At 37.7% G+C, this 20467-nt stretch overlaps 1 protein-coding gene across 1 annotated transcript; it reads right to left on the reverse strand.

Moving 5' to 3' along the window:
• Nucleotides 1–128: 128 nt before the first annotated feature.
• slc12a4 (solute carrier family 12 member 4) lies at nt 129–18563 on the reverse strand. Its single transcript, XM_026173401.2, has 24 exons — nt 18313–18563; nt 10534–10631; nt 10313–10444; nt 9793–9939; nt 9363–9417; nt 9016–9146; nt 8614–8855; nt 8126–8340; nt 7698–7862; nt 7242–7340; nt 7062–7119; nt 6755–6929; nt 6310–6428; nt 5999–6097; nt 5732–5851; nt 5439–5543; nt 4376–4544; nt 3495–3690; nt 3053–3222; nt 2656–2787; nt 2210–2317; nt 1898–2085; nt 1593–1726; nt 129–1487 (listed from the first exon to the last, which is right to left on the reverse strand). Exons 1-24 carry the CDS (start codon nt 18446–18448, stop codon nt 1396–1398), a joined length of 3285 nt encoding a protein of 1094 aa, XP_026029186.1. The 5' UTR covers nt 18449–18563; the 3' UTR covers nt 129–1395.
• Nucleotides 18564–20467: the final 1904 nt, after the last annotated feature.

The raw sequence follows: 20467 nt of genomic DNA on the forward strand, positions 1-20467 counted from the left end.
TATTGAAGTAGTGGACTGTGCCAGAAATACAGTAACCAAAAAAAAGAGAAATAAAAACAAAAAAATACATATTTAGTTTGCTGCAATTAACAATGGGTTAAATAGCGTAAATAAATTTGAACCAGGAATGCTGTTCTGACATTGAGTGTTTAATAGTTGCACACTTGTCATACTTTCCATAAGACACACCCTTGCCTTTAAAAAAAAACTATTTAGTCAACACAAAAAAATATAGTCGTTCCAGACACTACACCCTGATCTAAAATACTGATTATCTTCAGTTTCTCAGGTAAAACATACACAAAACAAAGTCTAAAAACATATTCAGATTCTAGATTAGATTAATTTAAAGATGTAATCCTTGTAGAGTTTCAGTCTTAGTTGAATTAGTGATGCCTGTGGTAATATAAACTACTAGAAGCTACAAAATAGTGTGTGTGTGTGTGTGTGTGTGTGTGTGTGTGTGTGTGTGTGTGTGTGTGGTCTGAAAATTACAATTCAGTGCAAAAAAAGAAGACTTCCACACTAATAGGTATAGATTTGATACAGATAGCCATTGTTTTATAGAATGGATTTAGAGTGGCAGTTAAAGAAAAGGTCAACTGTAAATAATGAGTAGATTTAAAAAATAAAATAAAATTAAACCATAAGGATTCCAACTTTAAATTAAAGCATCTTTTTTTATAAACATGTAAGCTTATCAGTATACATGCAACAGTTTAAAGGTCATGTTCATGAACACTTTGACTCATATCTTAAAAAAATACAAATTCTTACTCTTTCCTCTTGCATTATAATGTCCATCATCCAGATTTACAATCTAGATTGTAAGCCACCTGTACAACACACAAAATATCCATCGCTTTGTTCGATACCCACAGTAACATTTTCTTTATTCTCATCGGGGAAATGTTTAGAAAATAAATAAATAAATATTTGTGTTTCCCTAAAATAATCAGAGAATTGTTTCAGAATAATAATCTGGCATCCTATTAATACTGTTCTAACAAAATGTGTAATACTCGGTACAATCCTGCCTATCAAATTGCCAAATATAGCTTTAATATCATGTACAAGAGGTACAGAATCAGTACCTTAAAAAAATAAGAACAAATTCCCAAAAGTTTGTTTCTGACAAGTTTTGAAATAAAAGAGCATAAATGACAGCTTTCATTTATAAAAGAATGAACAAACAGGATGATATGTATTCAAAAGTGTCCCAATATTCTACAAGAATAGAATGAACCTCTTTTTATAATCAAAAGTCCATAAAAAAAATATCAAATTTATGCATCTACGCATAATTGTCTGCAGGCAAATTGGTTGCCACCTTTTGAACAGAGGTGGAATTTATTCTGATGAGGTCAGTGCCCTCGTATAGCAGCTCTTATTTAGTCATGAGTAGATAGTAATAACTTCCCGCCCTCCACCTCTCACCAGAAGCACCCTTTCCAAACCTTCAGTCAGCACCTCCAGAAACTCCATGTCTGAGGTACCGTTAAAGAAACTATACCAATTAGACAAAAACCTATACATTCTGTATACACACTACAACCCAAAACAGCATTTTTAATTTCAGTGGCAAAGGATACAGTTCTCATCTCCGTCTGTGTTTCGGGGTGGTCCTGGCATGTTGAGCAGTACTAATCGAGCATCATGGGATCTGTTTACTATTACTTCGTTCAGCTTCACAGCTGTATGCATTCTCCGCACATTGGACTGATCCCTGGAATGTAGCAATGGAGATAGTTTGATTTGTGCCTCTAAAAGGTTTTCACTCAGACACACAGAGAAGTAATAGATAAATTTTCAACGTGTGTGCTTTTAGTGGTTAAAAGTAAAATGGTTTAATCATTCCAGAAGAAGCTGAAGCTTAATCTGACTTAGTCGGACTCACGGTTTGAGGCTTATGAGCTCTCTAAAGTTCTCAGGTGCATTGTTTTTGTTCCTCCTCTCAGCCTCACACTTCTCTCGAGTCCATGTCATCTGAAGCTTCTCTGGAGGAGCTTCCACAATCTCCTCTTCTTCATCTGAGTACAGACTCCCCATACGCACCAAGGAGTGTCTGTCTTTAACAAGCTGAGCCTTGGGATTCCATAGGAGTCAAATGAGGTTTTATTTTGTCACTCTATTAAGCTTAAACTCGAAAAATGCATATATTTCACAAATATAACTTTCCGGAGTTTAACAAGGTTCAAAACAACCCTACCTCTCGCTGTCTTTCTGCACTGGAAAGCCTCATTTGCCTCAGCATTTGGGACCTCTGCTCCATCATTAATGTTCGTTCATAGGTGTATGCTGAAATGTCACTATCATGCTGGAATGACATTTGGGGAGCGGGGGAGTAATGTTAATGGTTATAGTAAATGAAACATAGGGATTTTGGAGGTGCAAACGAATTCATTCATGGTGTTCTGTTATCTGAAATATTAAGTTAAGCACTAGTTTGTTCCAGCTTTTCATTTTTCTTCACGTACAGGTTGGTGGAGCCTTATAGTAAGCAACGAACTAGATGTTTTCAGTTTAACCTGACGTCATACACGACTGGTTTGAGATTTTTTGTTAAATGACCAAGTCACTAACATTTTTTTTTAATCCAAAGCATAAGAATTCCTTTTCTTTTTTTTCAAAATTAGTTGTATAAGTGGGACTCACCATCTCCACCACTTCCACCTCAGCTTCTATTCTCAGCTGATAAAGAAAAGTGGCCAGATCTTTCTTCATCTGGATGCTATTGTCATCCATCTGGGCTACAGTAAAGATGCGCATCTTGCACTTCCTCCAGACCTAAATTACAAATAAAGTCTTGAGATATCACAACGATAATATACTGTGCAATAAATAAATGATTAAAAAAGAAACCTCAGTTTTAAAGACAATTCCTAGAACAGCATATAAAGTCAAACTTAACAAAGGCGGGTTAAAGAAAAGGAGTTATTTAAGCAGATTATTATTAAATCGTGTTTTTGATGAAAAGTGAAACATTTAGGCTCAGAATTAACATGAATTTAAAAAAAAAAACCCTCACATATATGTAATACTTTCATCTCACCTTATGCTGTTTAAGCAAGAAAGGCAGCAGCATTAACATCCCCCCATCATGGACAATCCACCACACATCAATGTTGCCATCTGTGAAACGTTCATGGTTGCTTGGATAGAAGGACACATTTTTGGGCACCATCAGGGCCAGCTGTGCAGCTGTCGTGCAGCGAACCGTGTCTGGGTTTGGATGAAAATGTGCAGGCTAAGATATTTACACAAATCACATAGTGTAAAAAGTATACTGGATACAGATAATGCAAACAAATGAGTGGCTGACTAGATATATCAATCCAACTGAAACCCATGGTTAAGCATCCACAAGGTATATTTACAAGTTAGACTAGCTTTATTATAGAGGTTTGTAGATTGTCTAAAACATAATCTGGGTAAGCAGCCATCACTGGGGACCCCGCTGAATTTGTGAGTTTTCATTTTCTTAAGATTCTTACTTATAAAAGTCTTCCAGGCTCGAGGGTCCTCACTCTGTCTCCAGCCATATGGCCATCCCATTACGACAGTGTTGTGCTTCATACCACCCAGACCACATGACTGGATCAAATGGACAATGCCCTCCCGTACCTTAGATGCAACCACAACCTGGCAGAAGCCTTTGACCCGCTCAATTTCCATCATATTCTTGATAGCCTGGGAGGGGAAGAAATATGTGGAAAGACTGAATAGTAGTTCTTTATAAAAAAAATTTAAAAAAAGTTTTACATTGGTAAACTACACATAGTAGACCTACATAATAATCACTGAAGAAAATAGATAATTAGTTATAGAAATGGAATCACAGATGACAGAGGATGATAATGAAGCTATTCATCAGATAAATTAAATGCATGTGTTTGCCTCCCTGCTCAGTATCCACAGTATCCATCCTAATGAAAAATATATGAATAACCTCAGCATTTAGTGAACAGAAGATGAGCGGTTTCAGTATTTTCTTGCAACATAGCCAACAGAAAACCTGGTTCTGTTGTTATATTCTCTGGGGGAGTCATACCAGTCATATCACATTAGGAAAAATCTTACAGCACTGCCCCTTATTTTGTCTGAAATGGCTCATTGGTCGTTAGACCGCTAACAACAAGCACTTTGCTGCCATACCCTTTGAATAACATCACAAAGGCATTAAAAAATAATGATAAAGCAATCACCGCTGAAGAAATGTGACATAAATTTCACAATTCACGCTGAAGCATTTCTATGCTTCATTGTGTTTTTCAAATTACAAAGGGTGTTCATTTGTAACAATCAGCCGCTTTCTCAGCAGCACAGTATAATAGAAAACAATAGAGTGCTCCATGCATCCCTTTCACGCGTCTACCTGCTCAGCTGCCTGCATTTCTCCATAACTGTCCAGGAAGTTACCGTGGATAACAGAGCCCACAATGGTCAAGCCTTTTCCTGCTTTCAGCTGCGAGGCAAAGGTGAGCAGTCGGGGATATTTTACATGGAGGTCCTCATCTAGTTTCAACAGCACCAACAGTTGAGGTCTGCAATGCGGAAAGTCATAGATTATATGAGAATGCATCCTCTCCATTTGCAATGTACAAAGTAGTAAATAGCAAATGGAGAAATTCTAATTCAGTGCTGCAACTCTGACCAAAATAAGGACATCACGAATATGCTCATGACAATGAACTATGACTCACCATAAACAAGGAATGATGAAAGAGTGGGCTGTGACTTTGTGCTTATTAATTACAAACTGTAGGATTGTTGTTTAACTACTGAAACACCAGTGTTCCAGTTATTTAGACCCATATCATATTTGTTTCAGTATGAATTAGGTCCTATTGAAATACTGAAGTCTTAGGACTGATTTCCACATTGACCAGAATTATTCAAAGTATTACGTGAATACCAAAAGTTTGCCCAGTTACCTAGATGTTTTTGATTTTGCTTATTAGGCTATCATCTTTACATTTAATCTAACTATTGCCTTGATTGAATTGTTTTCTGCAGATAGTGACTTTTTTTTTTCTCTTTCATTGTGACAGGAAGTTCAGACTTAGTGTGGCAATATCAGTGTGGCAAGCTAACTTACTGAAACTCCCAAGCAGTCACGCTATCAACTAAAAACAAGGGGGGAAAAAAAAAAAAATCTGACCAAAACTTCTATAACATTGGTTGTGCTACTTTAAACATAATACTCAATGAATATGTTGTGCTGTTACAAGGAACCAGTACCAATGTCAGCTATTTGCTTGTGGTCAGTAGATTGCAGGATGTTGGATGCTGCTTTGTTTATTGTGTGTACATTCTTATCATAAACACACATGTGGAAACTTTTATGTCCCAGCATGCAGCATGTTCCTCGAAAATGGGATCCAAATGTTAGTATCTAAAGAGAAACAGTCAACGCTGGTGTTGAAGTGTAGCTATACCTCCAGTTCTTTGTGTGTGGTGGTCCAGCCTCTAGTCTTAGTAGGGCATAGCGTGCAGCGCTAAGAGAGAGTCCTCTTATGCCATCTCCCCACTCCTTCTCTGCTCTGTTTTTGTTTAAGAGAGGAAAAAAGTCATAGTAATGCAAGACAGATGAAATAATTAGTTGTCAAATGATATTTACTACTTGTATGCAAAGGTCACATGGAAAAACAACCACCACAACAAACCACATGAAAATTTATAGTTGCAGGATAGGAACATCAAAACAGTGTAAAGTGAATTCCAGACGTACCCCTGGTACTCAATGTACTTATAGATCATCCCAGCAATGCCCATGGCCACAATGGCATAGTACCAGGAGGAGATGAACATCAGAGCAAGGCACATACTCATGCCCAGGAATGACAGAGCCCTGTTAGTACGATACATAAAAGCTGAAATTATTTTTTGCATGATAACGTAGGTGCCACTGGTTCTCATGTGTCACCAATAAAACTATAAAGGGTGCAAAACTAGTAAAATTCATCATAAAACATAAATATACAACACATTTACTTACCAGTGGTAATATTTGAACCTTGGCCTCCAGTTTGGTGTGCGTAAAAGAGTTTGCACTGCACAGGCTAAGTTCACAAAGAGATAGCACATCAAGAAGAACCTGTTAAAAGGGCACAAAATAAAACATGTAAAGTAGATAATATAGTAGAGCACCACAGAGAGGAAATTTGATGCCTGAGATAAGTAAAGTGATAAAAGATTTTAACAAAAAGACAAAAGATATATTTGATGGCTCTGATGAAAGAGAAAGGCCTGTTTGTGGAATATATGCTCAATATTTTACAATACATAATATCATATATGTGAGCTTACATGGAAAGGATAGGAGCCACCATGTCCAGAGAGGCAATAAGGATCCCCAGCTCAGCGATAAGCCCAGTCAGCAGCAGTGCCCACGTAGGCTCCCCATTTGTCTTACCATGACCAAACACCTAAAAAAAAAAAATAATAATTCAAATAGTTCGCATAAAGCAATGCAAATGTCTTCGTGCTTCATACTGTTTTATATTCAAACAATCCTGTAAATAAGATATTACCTGATGCAAATAAGTATTGGGAAGTTACCGCAATTATTCAAATATTTCAGGGGGAAAACAAAACAAAAACCCCAAAAGAAGGAAAAAAATGAAAATTGGATTAACCTATTTTCTTATTATACTGTATATGTACAGAGGCTATTTCTGTTTTGCAGAGTTGCTTTAATGTTTTTCCCCTACAGAAATAGCTGTTGAACCACATCAAAGCTGTGCTGTCCTACCCTCAGGAAGGGAATGATGTTGTCCTTTGCAATGGCTTGTAGAAGTCGTGGAGCTCCTGTGAGAGACTGCAGGCCTGCTCCAACAGTAGAGAAGAAGGAGCCAATAACAATGACCCATGGAGATGGCCAGGCAAGAGTTCCCACCACCAAATTTTTTTTAACTGCATCCCCAAACCTGCAAGTACAAGCTGATTGAATAAATATCTAACTACTATATGTATATTTATTTATTTCCAATTGTGAAACCTTACCATTTACAGTAAGTGTTGTAATAGTAAAGTCATTATAATTGCAAAAATAAACTTACTTGTCCCTAAGGACTACTCCTTCAATGCATGAGCCAAACAGGACCACAGAACTAAAATCTGATTACCATAAGTTAAGGATCTCGAAGTAAAACCAATGTGCATTGCATACCTGCTTTTCAGTCAACTTTAAATTGCAAAAATAAACATTGTGAGTTTGTATTCGCCAGAAGTGAGGATACAAACAAGTGAAGTGGTGGTAATGGCTAAGATAGTTCCCACAGGGATAGACTTCTGAGCATCTTTGAGATCACCAGATCTGTTGGAGCCTGCCATGATACCTGCAATAGGAATGGACCACAGATAAAAACAACACAAATTTTAAAACTGTTAAACAATGCCCCCTACTGTCTGTAGGGAGCATTGTGCCATCTCCACACAATTTGACTGTTCATGTGTTACTTTAGAAATGAGAACATGAAAGGTAGCATAAAATTACTAAATGCATATTAATGCTTTAAACTCTAAAGAACATTCATATAATCGCACACTCAAGCTATTGTCACAACCATGTCATGTTTGACGAATGTAATGTTTAAAAATGGGTTTCTACCTTTCCAGTAGGCTGACGTTAGTGTCATAAAAGCTGTATATCTTATTCTTAAAGTTAGATTGTCAGCTTTATCATACTGTCCTACCTGTGGCAGATGGAAAGAAGATCCCCACCAGAAGTGTGAATGATGTAGCAATATCTGCTGAGACATACATGCCAAAGTTCTCCAGAGCCCCATGGGCATTCACAGACTGTAGCCCCGCCTTCTCCAAGAGCTCTCCTTTCTCTAGGTAGTTTCCCCACATGTTGTCTATAGGATGAAAAAAAAGATAGATTTGATGTTTAGACAGAACTTAAAATTGGACTTTCATGAACTTCAACGCCTCACTGCCATTGAAAAGAAAACTTCCTGATATCACATTTATCTCTTTGTAACGTAAGACTACATGAGATTACATTAAGAAAACACTAGGGCAGCTTGTTTTCTACTAACTTGTATGCTTCATGCCACCTCAAGGGCAGCCTACTCTTAAAATGCAGAATACCAAATACTAATACCTTGTCAGTTTTTACCTCTAATAATTCCACTGCCAAGTCCAGGGATGCCCTGTATCTCTGTCACATTGTTCTGGATAAAGTAGTCATCACAATGAGCACTGCTCATGTTCCCTGGTAGGCAAAACTTATCCCACAGCTGACTGGGCGCTGTGATGTTGCCCTTTATTATAGTTTTAGCACAGACGTCGAAGCGATCTCTGACCAAAGTCCTGTTGCCCAACATGCAGATCCTACAACAAGAACATGGACAAAAGATGAAAATATCAACGTTACACATCAGTATAACATAAAACATATCAGCTGCATTAGTATAACCATCTATTAAACTCATACTAATTTGGTCACCATTTCTTTTTTTTTAGGAATGATTACCTCAAATTGACTTCAATAAGCCTGTTTAGGCATTTAACTAGTTTTTCTATTTTAGAAAAAAAAAACATAAAAAAAAAAAACATATTTCTCACCATGTTTTGTTAAGACATGTTTATTTTACTATGACTTACGGGAATTCGGGTGGATGAGTCACAGATTTGATTGCCCCAGCATAAATCGCGACAATTGAGATAATCACACAGGCCAGAAAAAGAGAGGCCAACTTGTTGACATATTTGACTCCTACAAAAACGACCACAGCCATCAGGCTGAGGCATAAAGAGCCATAAACTCTCATGTTGTTCAGCATGGCACTGTCACTCCTATGGGGCTCCGTGTCATGAAAGATGGCTGCCTGGGGAACCAGATATTTCTAGAAAGGAAAACAAATACATTAAAAATCATAGCAGGATATAAACCCTATACAGTATAAAACCCATAGTATGCAACTAATAAACCATATCTAGAACTATATTTTACTATACAAATGTGAGCTTGAATGCAACAGGAGAATATCATTTTGGCAAACTGACCAAGAAGATTTCGATGGCCCCCAGTATGTACATGGCAGAAGCAAAGGTAGTGCCCAAGTAGAAACACAGCCCCACAGCTCCTCCAAATTCAGGACCAAGTGAGCGTGAGATCATGAAGTAAGCTCCCCCAGCTATACACAAAAGACATCAACACAAAACTTCACTGGAAATTTCTCTCATTTTCTTTTTCGAGCACCCAGCAGATTATATAGCAAATGCCAATGTGCAATTTTAATTAACTGGCAAAATAATCTACACATATTTAAAACGGATAAAAAATAATATAGAATAAAATTAAAGAAACCTTTACACTGAACTGAAGAGAATAAAGACGTTCTAAGTGTTACCTGGAACAACTCCATTAGTAGCAATGGCACTCATAGATATGGCTGTCAGCATAGTCTAAAAAACAAAAGAGAAAAGAAAATAAACATATGCAGACACCACGGCAACTTCTCTTTCTTGTGTATAATGTTAACATCTGCAGATCTAACTGATAGCTAAGGAAAAGTCTTGGTATTCATCTAGTCCTACAAGGATCAGAATATGTAACTTAGAACATGCACAGTATTTGTTGAGACAAGACAGTGGGGGCATGGTGAGCAGAAAAAAACTGTTTAGTTTTGAATAATTGCTGCAGTTTTACGTAATCCAACATTTGAATTTGATTGACTGGTTTAGCAACAAAACATTGGCTAATGTCCCACACTGGTCGGAGAACTAAGCAGGTTTTATTTTGTGTGTATATCTGGGTATAGTGTGCTTGTGCATACTAACACATGAACAGCACATAAGGACAATCAAGAGGGACTGTACGATGCCAGCCATCCCGACAATCCATGTCAGTCGGAGAAAGAGAATAACACCAAAGATGTTCTGGAGACACGGTAAGTAGACTCCCATCAGAGTGCCCATGTTGGGAGACTGAGAGGTGGGGGGGGGGGGGGGGGGAGAGAGAGAGAGAGAGAGAGAGAGAGAGAGAGAGAGAGAGAGAGTATTGAGCATGACATTTCAGGAAACAAGTGTATTGATCATTAGTATTGATTGATGTACTTTTTAAAGGTCATTCAATCATGTTATCAGCTCGTTGCATGTATCCAGGTCTTACACAGCCACAGTCTAAATGCAGAGTGTAGAAAGGCATTAGCAATCAATCAGCAAGCCTTAATAACATGGACAAAGTGGCAGGGAGAGAACCACCAGAGGAGTATAATGTTTCCAAACCTCAAAAGACAGAGTGTACGGATTTTTAAAACAGTGAAGCACAGTGTTCCCTTGCTCTGCCCCGACAACTGACCTTGGGGGTCTTCCTACGTGACGCCTCAGCACTCTCCTCCTCTTCATGCTCTTTGGCGCCCTGGGTGATGTTGGTGTAGTTGACCAAGCGACTGAGCAGAGAGGAAACCTTCGGCCGGATGTCCAGCTCTTCCTGAAAGAAGACAGGACATGAAGTTAATCTCAGCAGATTGATTTTAATCTATAATCTGATAGAAATTCTGCACAGTAAAAATAATAAACCTCAAACAATGCCAGGTTCCTGTCATAGAAGTCATTCTTCTTGCTAGCAGCATCAGAACTGTTAAGGAACGGACTGTCTTCTTTATGGTTGCCATGTCCTGTTAGAGAAAAGGGATAGAAAAGTAAATAAAAAAACATAATGAAAACAAAGATGTGGAAAACCAGCAGTTTAGTTTAGGCCTACCAAATGTTTTTCTGGACAGTAAATATGGCAAACATTATTCTCATTTACATAAGCAAAGCTAATGACTGATTCACTAATATGAGGTATGGTTCCCAAAATGTTTGTAAAGGCTGAAACAATATTGTAGCATCATTACAGCATCTTGTGATGGTAAAGTCGAGCACTTCTTTAACAAAAAATAAATGAAAGCTATATGTAAAATGGACAAAAGACAATGGCTCAGTGAGTCTCAAATCCCATAAAAAGTCATCGATGGATTTACACCAAAACAGACATCAACACTTCAAAGAAAGAACACCTGATGGATTTTTTTTAATTAATAATTATCTGAACTATATAAAATATGTGACATTATTACAGAGGAAAAACATTATCAACACTATTGTTTGTACAGGAGCAAAAAATGAAAACAAAAAGAAACAAATAGTAATTCAATTTTTTTATTCCATAGCAATTCTTCTTCGCATTTAACTGTCACTGCTAATTTTAATTGAAACATCTTAACAGCGTTCACGAAGCAGTAATCTTTAGAAAGACAATTCATTCAGCAAAATTGCAATGAAAGGCCAAAAGCAGCACAAGACCAGGTGATAAATAGGATTATAATTAGTTTCACTCTCATTAATGTTTGCGTTTGAGGAAGAGAATCAAACAGAGACAAGCACAGCGCCTGGGGCAATTACTGCACGCAAAGCAGCTCTGCTAACTTTATCACACACACACATTCACACTCATAGGCATAAACACATCTCATTACCTAGAAATTACCTAACCTTGGATTATTGGAGCATGTAAACTTTAACAGCGGCATCTTAAAACCCAAATGAATCCTGCAGCAAAAACCCAGCCAATGTACCAAGTGGACATGAAATAGAAAAGTATTCTCAACTGTGCAGAAAATACCAGCAAGTGAGTTGGCTGAACTTCCATGCTGGTCCTTACTCACCTGTGTTCTGCGTCCCACTGCTGCTAACAGCGCTATCAGCGAGCATACTTATGCACTTATGCACTGTTTGTGCAGTGTGCAGCAGCGTATGCTATGTTCTGCTATCCAGGACACTCGGTCACCCAGGGTGAATACTCATTCAGGGGCCTAATCTAACACATGGCGTACAGTGAGGAGGGGTAAGAGGTGGGGAGTGGAGAAAACAGGGATAATTTACTGACTCATACACACCACTTACACACATATGTAAGACACAAGCCTTCTCACAGGAATATAAAGGCTGGGTTGGATTCACGGTATCACCTTAAAGAGCAGTCTTATATTTTCTGCATTTCTAAAATGTGCTCATGATCATTCTGGATATATCTGTATGCAAAATCACATTTCGGTGCTCCCAGGCTGCAGCAAAAAGCAACACAATATAAAAGATAAGCATACATGCAAAAACCTGTTATTGAAAACCATCCATTGCAAATTCTCAGTAACAAGATATAATATGAAACTTGACATTTCTCTTTACAAAAGAAACCTTGATCTTTGAAAGTTTAAGGCCAAATTCACGTGAAACCCCTATCTATAGCTGGAATGCAAGGATGACTAGGGGGCAATAAGAGGAAAAAAAAAAAACTATCTCAATACTGCCATCTAGTGTTGTCTTGATGTTTGGTTTGCCATGAGATGTTCAGTTGCTTCCTGGCAAGAACTGTGACTCGGCCATGCTGAATGCTCTGCATAATAACCAAAGAGCTAAAACATCAAATAGTTAAGCGTGCAACTCTTTCCTTTTTGGGCAGGCAACATAAATCTGACTTTAACAATGAGCCAAGGAGACAGAAGGGGTTTCTTGTTAATAACCTCACATTAAATGTCTAATCTAAAAGATTAAAGATTAACTGGCCTGTTATGAAGGCAAACTGTAGTCCTGCTGTGAGCACAGAGCAGCAGAGGCTTTACTGCATGTGCTAACTTGTCATCTGTGCTCCCTGCAAAACAGCTCACAGCTACAGCTAGAAGATTTCAAACTTCACTGTGGGAATAACACAGTTTATAGAAGTAAAAATATATAAAAGTCAACTATCTATTTATCTATCTATCTACGAAAAAATGTGTAAATAGATAAAAAACAACAACAAATCTATTTACCAGCAGTGATAGCAAAGCTGATACAGTTTTGACGTTCTGAGTTCCACTATAGAAAAGCCATCACGGGGCAGTCGGTACAACACTGTTACAACCACTCCAAAAATTTTAGACATCTGTAGTTCAGACAACAATGAAGGCTGAGTTCCAAGATAGATGTAGTGCATCTCATTGGTACGGTATAATATTAGTATACTACTAGCTAGAAGCTTCACAGCTAATATGATCCCATTGCAAAATTGTTTTAAACAATCTTAAGTACTTTAACTCATTATTTCAGCGATGACAGTTTGTATGAAAATTGTGGCGACTGAAAGTGATGGTGGCTCTAATGTTTGAAAAAGTCAGCATAAGGTGCGTTTTGCATGTTAAGAACATCCAGTTAGAAGCATTTGACTAACGTATAATTGTATTCATTTGAAAATCATACTATGTTATATGACTGACAATGGTGATATCCATGTAGAGATTTCCAAAACAACAGAAACTATCTGGCTACTTCCACTTTAACAATTTAGCTCATGTCAAACACAACATGCAATAAAATCTGTCTGTTGTGTATTAGCATTTCAAAGTTCTAAACAAAACCAAAGTTCAAGTTTATTTATGATGTTATACACTCATCAAATCTCACAAAACATGTTTGAGATATCTCACAAAATATTAAAATCCATCAGTGTTATTATGATATTTTTATTATTATTATTTTTACTAACACTATTACTATGATATAGTGATAGTAATATATAAAATGAACTTATTCCATTAAATAAAAACAAAATAAATAATAATAAACATGAGTATGGCATTACTAATATTCCTCAGGGTTAGTTTTACATTGACAAGTTAAAATACAGGGCGAAAGGCTAAGAGTGAGTGAGTGAGTGAGTGAGTGTGTGTGTGTCTAGCAACGTTTATCTACTTTGTAAAGCTGATTAGACATGGAAAACAATATTGTGGTCTATTAGCTTCTTAGGATTTGAAAAAGCCTCTTTGCTAAACTTCCTCTTTAATAAATATTTAAGACTTAACACTGGGCGAGAGACTTAAGTCCTAGCTTAGTCCATGAAGTAAGTTGGCAATGATATTGTACTAATGACAACTGAATACACCATCTGCAAACAGCTCACTCTTTCCCCCTCTGTGTGTATGTGCGTGTGTGAGTGTGTTTGCTTTTATATAACAAATTTATACAAAGCAAATATTGATGTGTCTATTCTACAGGGTTGTGCAAAGAGGATACAAATGCTGCGTGGCAGCAATACAAATAGTTAAAAGGTAAACTTGTTCTATGTTGTGCACTCAGTATGCTCTCTCACTACACATGATGGCACGTATGGCATGTGTACTGCACAAGTCTTCCACACTGGTGCAAGAAGTCACTTTCGGCTGCTCACTTGCCACAAGAGGTCCCCATAGCGGTTAGATTCACATGTTTGAATTGGCAGAGTTTTACAGATTCCCTGACAACCCCAAAGGGCATTTGTATCTCCAGCTGGAATCAAACTAGCAACCTTTTACTTGTGAATGTGTTAATCATTACTTCATTAGAGGCAATACAAGAGCAAAACAACAGGTCTACATGGTCTACATAAATGCTTAAACTCAAAGTAATATCAACCATAAACTCAAGGACACAAGACTTTTCAGCAGAACATTTTTAGTCAGCTTTCTTCTTGTTATAGTGTCTTGCTACCATCATTTTCCAAAATAAGCAATGCAAGCTCCCCTGAGAGTTTGAAAGCTATGGTAACTCAGCCAACCAGTTCTGGTCCAAATGTGCCCATTGTAGGTAGTTATTAACTAGATCTAGACCATTTTTATCTATGCAACAGTAGTTCTTCTATGCAATCAAATGACACAGGCCAGCCTTTTGCACATCACTGAGCCTCTGGTATCAAGGACCCTACTGCACGGTGTCGGAAATTCCACTTTCCTCATTGTCTTAGCCTTTGGCAAGAAATCATGTAAGCAAAGCAATGCTATTACAGCAAGGTTTGTTGTAATGACAGTATTTCATGGCGAGTACAATCTGACCAGAGCAGAGGAATGTTAACCTGCTGAGACTTACAGCCAAACATATTAACTCTGATGTGTGCTAATGATGAGAAAAGGGTGGTTGCTCAGTCTGATTACCTCAGGGGGTCGTAAAAGGTTTATCATACAATGGATTTCCAAAAACACACCAATAAAATAAATGGGCATGCCAGTGTGTCTGAAGTATTTGATAAACAAATTAACTGTAAAATGTAGTGAGCAAAGGGAAAACATCTGCTGTGTCTTTACGAAGTGGTTTAAAGTTGTGTTTTCTGTAAGTAGAGTGAATACTTGTGAATGCTTGTTTAGTGTGAAAGGTCGCACAATCTCCCTAGAATGCTAAAAAGTATGCTGCAATGGGGTAAAAGATCAAAATACTAAATATATATTTCTTAGTACCTTCAGTACTTGGACAACAAGTACAGAAGGTTTTGTTTTTGTTTTTAATCTGAACAGTACTGAAGTACAGCTGTACTGAAGTATGAGATCCTCAGCATAAGCTAGGAAGGTGGAACATTCGGAGGTGGGGGTTCAAGCTAGCACTGTTGTCACTTTCATGCAAACCAGCAGATAGAACAAAGATGGCTGACGATGGCAAGATAGCTGCATTGCATGTAATTATCCATTAATCAGGGTATGACCGTCTATGTCACCAGTGACAAAATGTATTACAAGTACTTGAACTCAGACATGTTGCTTGGAAAGGTGTGTGTGTGTGTGTGTGTGTGTGTGTGTGTGTGTGTGTGTGTGTGTGTGTGTGTGTGTGTGTGTGTGTGTGTGTGTGTGTCATTGTGTTTTAACTCTGTCACTAGCTCTATATTTCCACTCCATCCAAGTATGTTTATCTTTTATATCAGAGTGCCACCTATAGTCACCTGAAAAAGAAAACCTTTCAGAGAATTCTTTGCAATTTCTCTATGAAAAATTAACACCCTTCATGATTCCATAGACAGGACAGACATAAATAGAGAGTAAGTAGCAGCCAGGTGCTCTTAATTAAATGATCATTAGCAAGCATGAGCACCTCTTTAAAAGGCAACATTTTGACAGTATGCTGACCTGTAGCATTCAGGTGTGGCTTAACAATGCCACAATCTTCCCAGGAGTGGACATCCTATTAAACTCACTCAAAGTTCAAACCATGGACTGCTCAATTCCCCAACAATCCAGGGACTACATCTCAGAGGCTACAGGCTAAATGCCAATGTTCAAGGCAGTGCAATCAAAAAAAGACTGAACTGAAAGACTTGTTTGGAATAGTTTCCAAAAACAAAAAAAGTACATGTTAGCAGTTTTGGTGCTCTTCTTCAACTGAATAAAACGACTTTCCTTTGGACAGTCTACCTTTCCAGTGACTAATGCTTGGTAAATGGCCTGTATTTGTCTAGCGCTTTGGTCCATATTAGATCATGCAGCAGGACAATTATCTCAAGCACATCAGCATATTGACAACAGAATTGTTGGAAAAAACAAAAGCATTTAGGTGTTGCAATGCCCCAGTCAAAGTCCAGACTTTAGCTTGATTACAATACTGTGACTGGGCCTTAAGAGAGGTGTACGTAAACAAACTTACACAAACTACAATGACCTAAAGCAATATTTTAAAGCTCAGTGGGCAAAGAATCATAGAATGTAAACCCACAGCAGAAGAATTCTGTTATTTCAGGGTCTCAACTACAGCAACATAATGACTGCACAGTTTGTCCTGTAAGCTGAACAGAGCTGAATTCAGAGCCTTAAACAGACTTCGCACTGTGTCACTTCCTCCGTGCTGCATTCGTCATACTGTAGCAGACATATACAGCATGTAACACTGCCAGGCACACCACTCCCAGGATGAAATCATCCAGATCATGCACCCATTTCTTAAACTGTTTACCACAGACTACTTTCCAGTTTTTTCTTCTGTCTAAATATGGATTAATGGAAAGATAATATGGAGAAGAAATTAATATGTATGTAGCTAGAATTACTTCATATTATACATATTCCAATCTTAATTACTAAAACACATTTCTTTTGATTATCATTTTCATAAATACTTAAGTATGGTATGATGCTTTAAAAACATACATGTTAAAGAAAAGCAATGCTATAAAACCTCAGTCAACTTGAGTAGCTAAAGAGAGTTTAATTTCTACATCTGATTAACTGAAAAACAATAGGACATTTTGCTGTTCTAATCATTTAGTAGTTTCACATCCTTCTCCTCCTTCTCATCATGTTTGGCATAGTCATCCATGCTGCCTTCTGAAATTTTTAATGGTTGTTGCTTTTTTTTCGCACTTCAGGAAGCTTCTTTTGTGGGTTAGAGAGAATTATGACAGCAGGAAGACAAGGTTAAACAGCAAAAGCCTTGTGGGAAATACAAAAAAACTTCAGAGTTATTTCAAGACAACTTGTGCCATTTTTTCAACTCTAATGGGTGGCTTCCATATATTCCAGAAGTATACGAGCCAGGAGCTGCATCAACATGTGCTGAGATTTCTTATTGTTTTGCTTCAAATATCAGTCAACTGGAGACTTTGGCTCACTGAAGCATGTGTAATCTCATCTGCATCATGGAAAATGTTTTACTCACACATGCACTCCCACATTTTTGGACAAACACAGCCGAACATATTTTTAAAAAAAACTAAACAGTGGCTGCACTAGAATAAATAAACTAACACAGTCACATAGTAAGAAATGTACAGTGCTGCTTGTGGTTTGTGCAGCCTTCTGGGCTTTTAGTAAAGGCAGGGTGCCCCTTTGAAGGCCACACCCCATGTGTCTCTTTTATTTAAAACAAATAAGTTCCTGCTCGTAACTGGCAATGCAAACTGGCAATGCTCTCACATAATCCTACCCAAAGGCTACAAACTCAGAGCTTCTCCCTGTCTTTTCTTTCAGAGTATGGTTCCACTCTTTCTATCATGATCCAGTGCAGAAAACGGCTTGGACTGAAAAGTGGGGAGGGAGGAATCTGCTTGTGTTTTGTTTAGCAGCTGATCTATGAAAGAAAATACTCCTCTGGTACAAAAAGAGCTCCATCTTTTGTGCGAGGAAGCACTTGAGGCCTTTCTTGTTGCCGGAGTACAGGCCCCACTCACACACCACCATCCCCTTTGTTTCTTCCCACCACAGTCCTCACCCCTTTCATTGTTTCCCTTTGTTACTCATCTGTCCCTGAGTTTATGTTAAAAGACTTGCTGATGGAGGGAAAAAGCAGCTCCAATGTGATAAATGTTTCTCTAATTTGACCCTAATATCAAAAACAGACTGCAGGAATACTGCTTTCTGGCAATGGAGAATTGCCATGGTAACCATTCAACCAGCTGTTCAGAAGGCTCTCTCGGGAGGAAACAAATCTCAACAAATATCGTGTCCAGCTAATGAATTATCACTTTAGGGACACACTTCTTTGAACTATAGAACTTAAAAAGTCCCTTTGTTCAAAAGTTGAGAATTGCGTAAAAGTTATTAGACTTACCATCAGAGCTGACAGTATCTTGATGATCAGGGTAGTCCTGTCCAGTATCCCTGTAATCAACCCAGTTAATCCCCTCTAAGCTGTCGTAGCTAGCCTGAACTTGATCTTTCACTGGTACGACCGTGAAGTGAGGCATGTTTTCATCACTCTTTTCGGTGTCTCTTGCTCAAACACAACTTAGAGGGCTAGCAGTTGGGCAGCTTCAGCTCAACTCCCACTAATGGCAGCTACATTCCACTACACTGCGCTCACTTCCTCTGAAGGGTATTATCATACTCTCCGCCCACAGGCCAGCCTTCGCTGATTTTTCTTCTTCTTCTTTGGTTTTGGTGTGAACTGTAAGGTTCAGCTGTAAGGGGTGTGACACTCACCCATATGCCCAAACTCCAAATAAAAGTAATAATCTGTTGGGCACAGCTATTGTTAAAGAGTTACCGAGTCATACATAGCGTGAGAGAGTGCAGGTTCCCCCCCTTCTGGTCTCCGTGTATCATAATGACATCTAACAGAGTGGTCCTTGTCTGTTCAAGGTTCAGACAGGCAGTCCTCTGTGTAAGCAAGCTTTTCCTAAAACACACAGAGAGCAACGTGGCAGTTTGGAAAATAATCAATGTTGGTGAAGTGGAACCACAGGCCTAAAAAGACGGAGTGGGAAAAAAAGCATTTATCAGTGTAAGATGGAAGAAAAAAAAAAAACTTACTCTAGGGCCCCATGGTAAACAGGGGGACAGTTAGATGTTATTTTAGGATTTGAAGCTAGAGCTTTTTTAAGATTTAAGGGAGATGTTTTTAAAACTAACATTTGTAAAATAACCAATTAACTGAGTGAAATAATTATTAACTGAGTGAAATTAATTGTATGTTAATGGAATATGATGGTCAGCAGCTGTTGAAGCTGCGTGGGTAGCCTCTGCAATGAACTGCAGTAGCATCAGAACGAGAAGTAAAGTTTACCCTCCTCTTTCCAGGAATAGAAGCTAGTCTGCAACTATAAAACCATAAAAACCGAGAGATCAAAGACACTCTAGAAAGGTTGTTATTAGAGTTCCTTTTTAAGATGACTTTTTTTCCACATCTTGCTGCTACTGCAGCACAGGCTTTGATTGCTGAAGCTTTGTTATTTCTTTTCTCTCATACTTTTTCTTTGTTATAAAAACTATTAAAGATTATAAAACTATTTTATGCAAATGAGCTAACGTTTTGATGAATGACAATCACATACCTCATACAAAAGGGGAAAATATTTATTGCATCTATGGATTTGTGTACTGTACAGTTAGACACAAGTTTTTGTTCAATGGCATTGTTTATATGACGTAAAAGGCATCTGACCCAGTGCAAAAGATGTACATTACTTAACCCTTGTCAAGACTATAGTGTCTATTTTTTGAAACTAAAAATAGAGTATACAGTAAATATAATGCTTTATGATATACTGCAAAAAAATCTTTTTTTTTAAAAAGGTTTATAGTTTAATTAGGAGCAGTCAGTTCCCACATGCCATACATTGTATCTCAATTAATGTAACTCCAAATCAATTAATATAAAGGTTTAGAATATGAAAGTGTATTAAAAAAAAAATCTAATCTGAATCTATACCTCTTAGCTCATATGACGTAACTGTCATGATTATAAGAATACTGAAGATGGCCTCCTTTAAAGATGTTTTCAATATATCTGATTTACATTAAAATCAACCTGGGAACACATAGTGCTTCACCTTGCAAGCAATACGCAATTTCCTTGTTCTTGACAATGACAATAAATAAATACTAATACTTTGCAATCAATATCATACTCCTATAAGAAGGTTTGTTAGTCATCTTATGCACATCATCAACCCCAAAATTATATATGAGATCAAATTTCTCCTCAGCCCATAGTAGTAATTGTTTATAGCTTCTTCTTCTTCTTCTTCTTCTTGTTCTTCTTCGTCTTCCTGACCAGTTTTCTGGCTTGAAAAAGTAATACACACAAGACTTTGTCCATATAAGGTTATTTCCTAACTCATGCAGTGCTGTGTACAAGTAAAGGTCAGTGAGCAATGGGCACTGACACAAGAATGATTACTCATTCTTGTGGAAAGATGTCTTAGCAGGATTGCTAGGTTCCATGAAACGTGAGAGCCAGCTTGTTTACAGCATAGAAGATAACT

This window comes from Astatotilapia calliptera, chromosome 1 (genome assembly GCF_964374335.1).
Source record: "Astatotilapia calliptera chromosome 1, fAstCal68.1, whole genome shotgun sequence".
Classification (NCBI taxonomy): Eukaryota; Metazoa; Chordata; class Actinopteri; order Cichliformes; family Cichlidae; genus Astatotilapia; species Astatotilapia calliptera.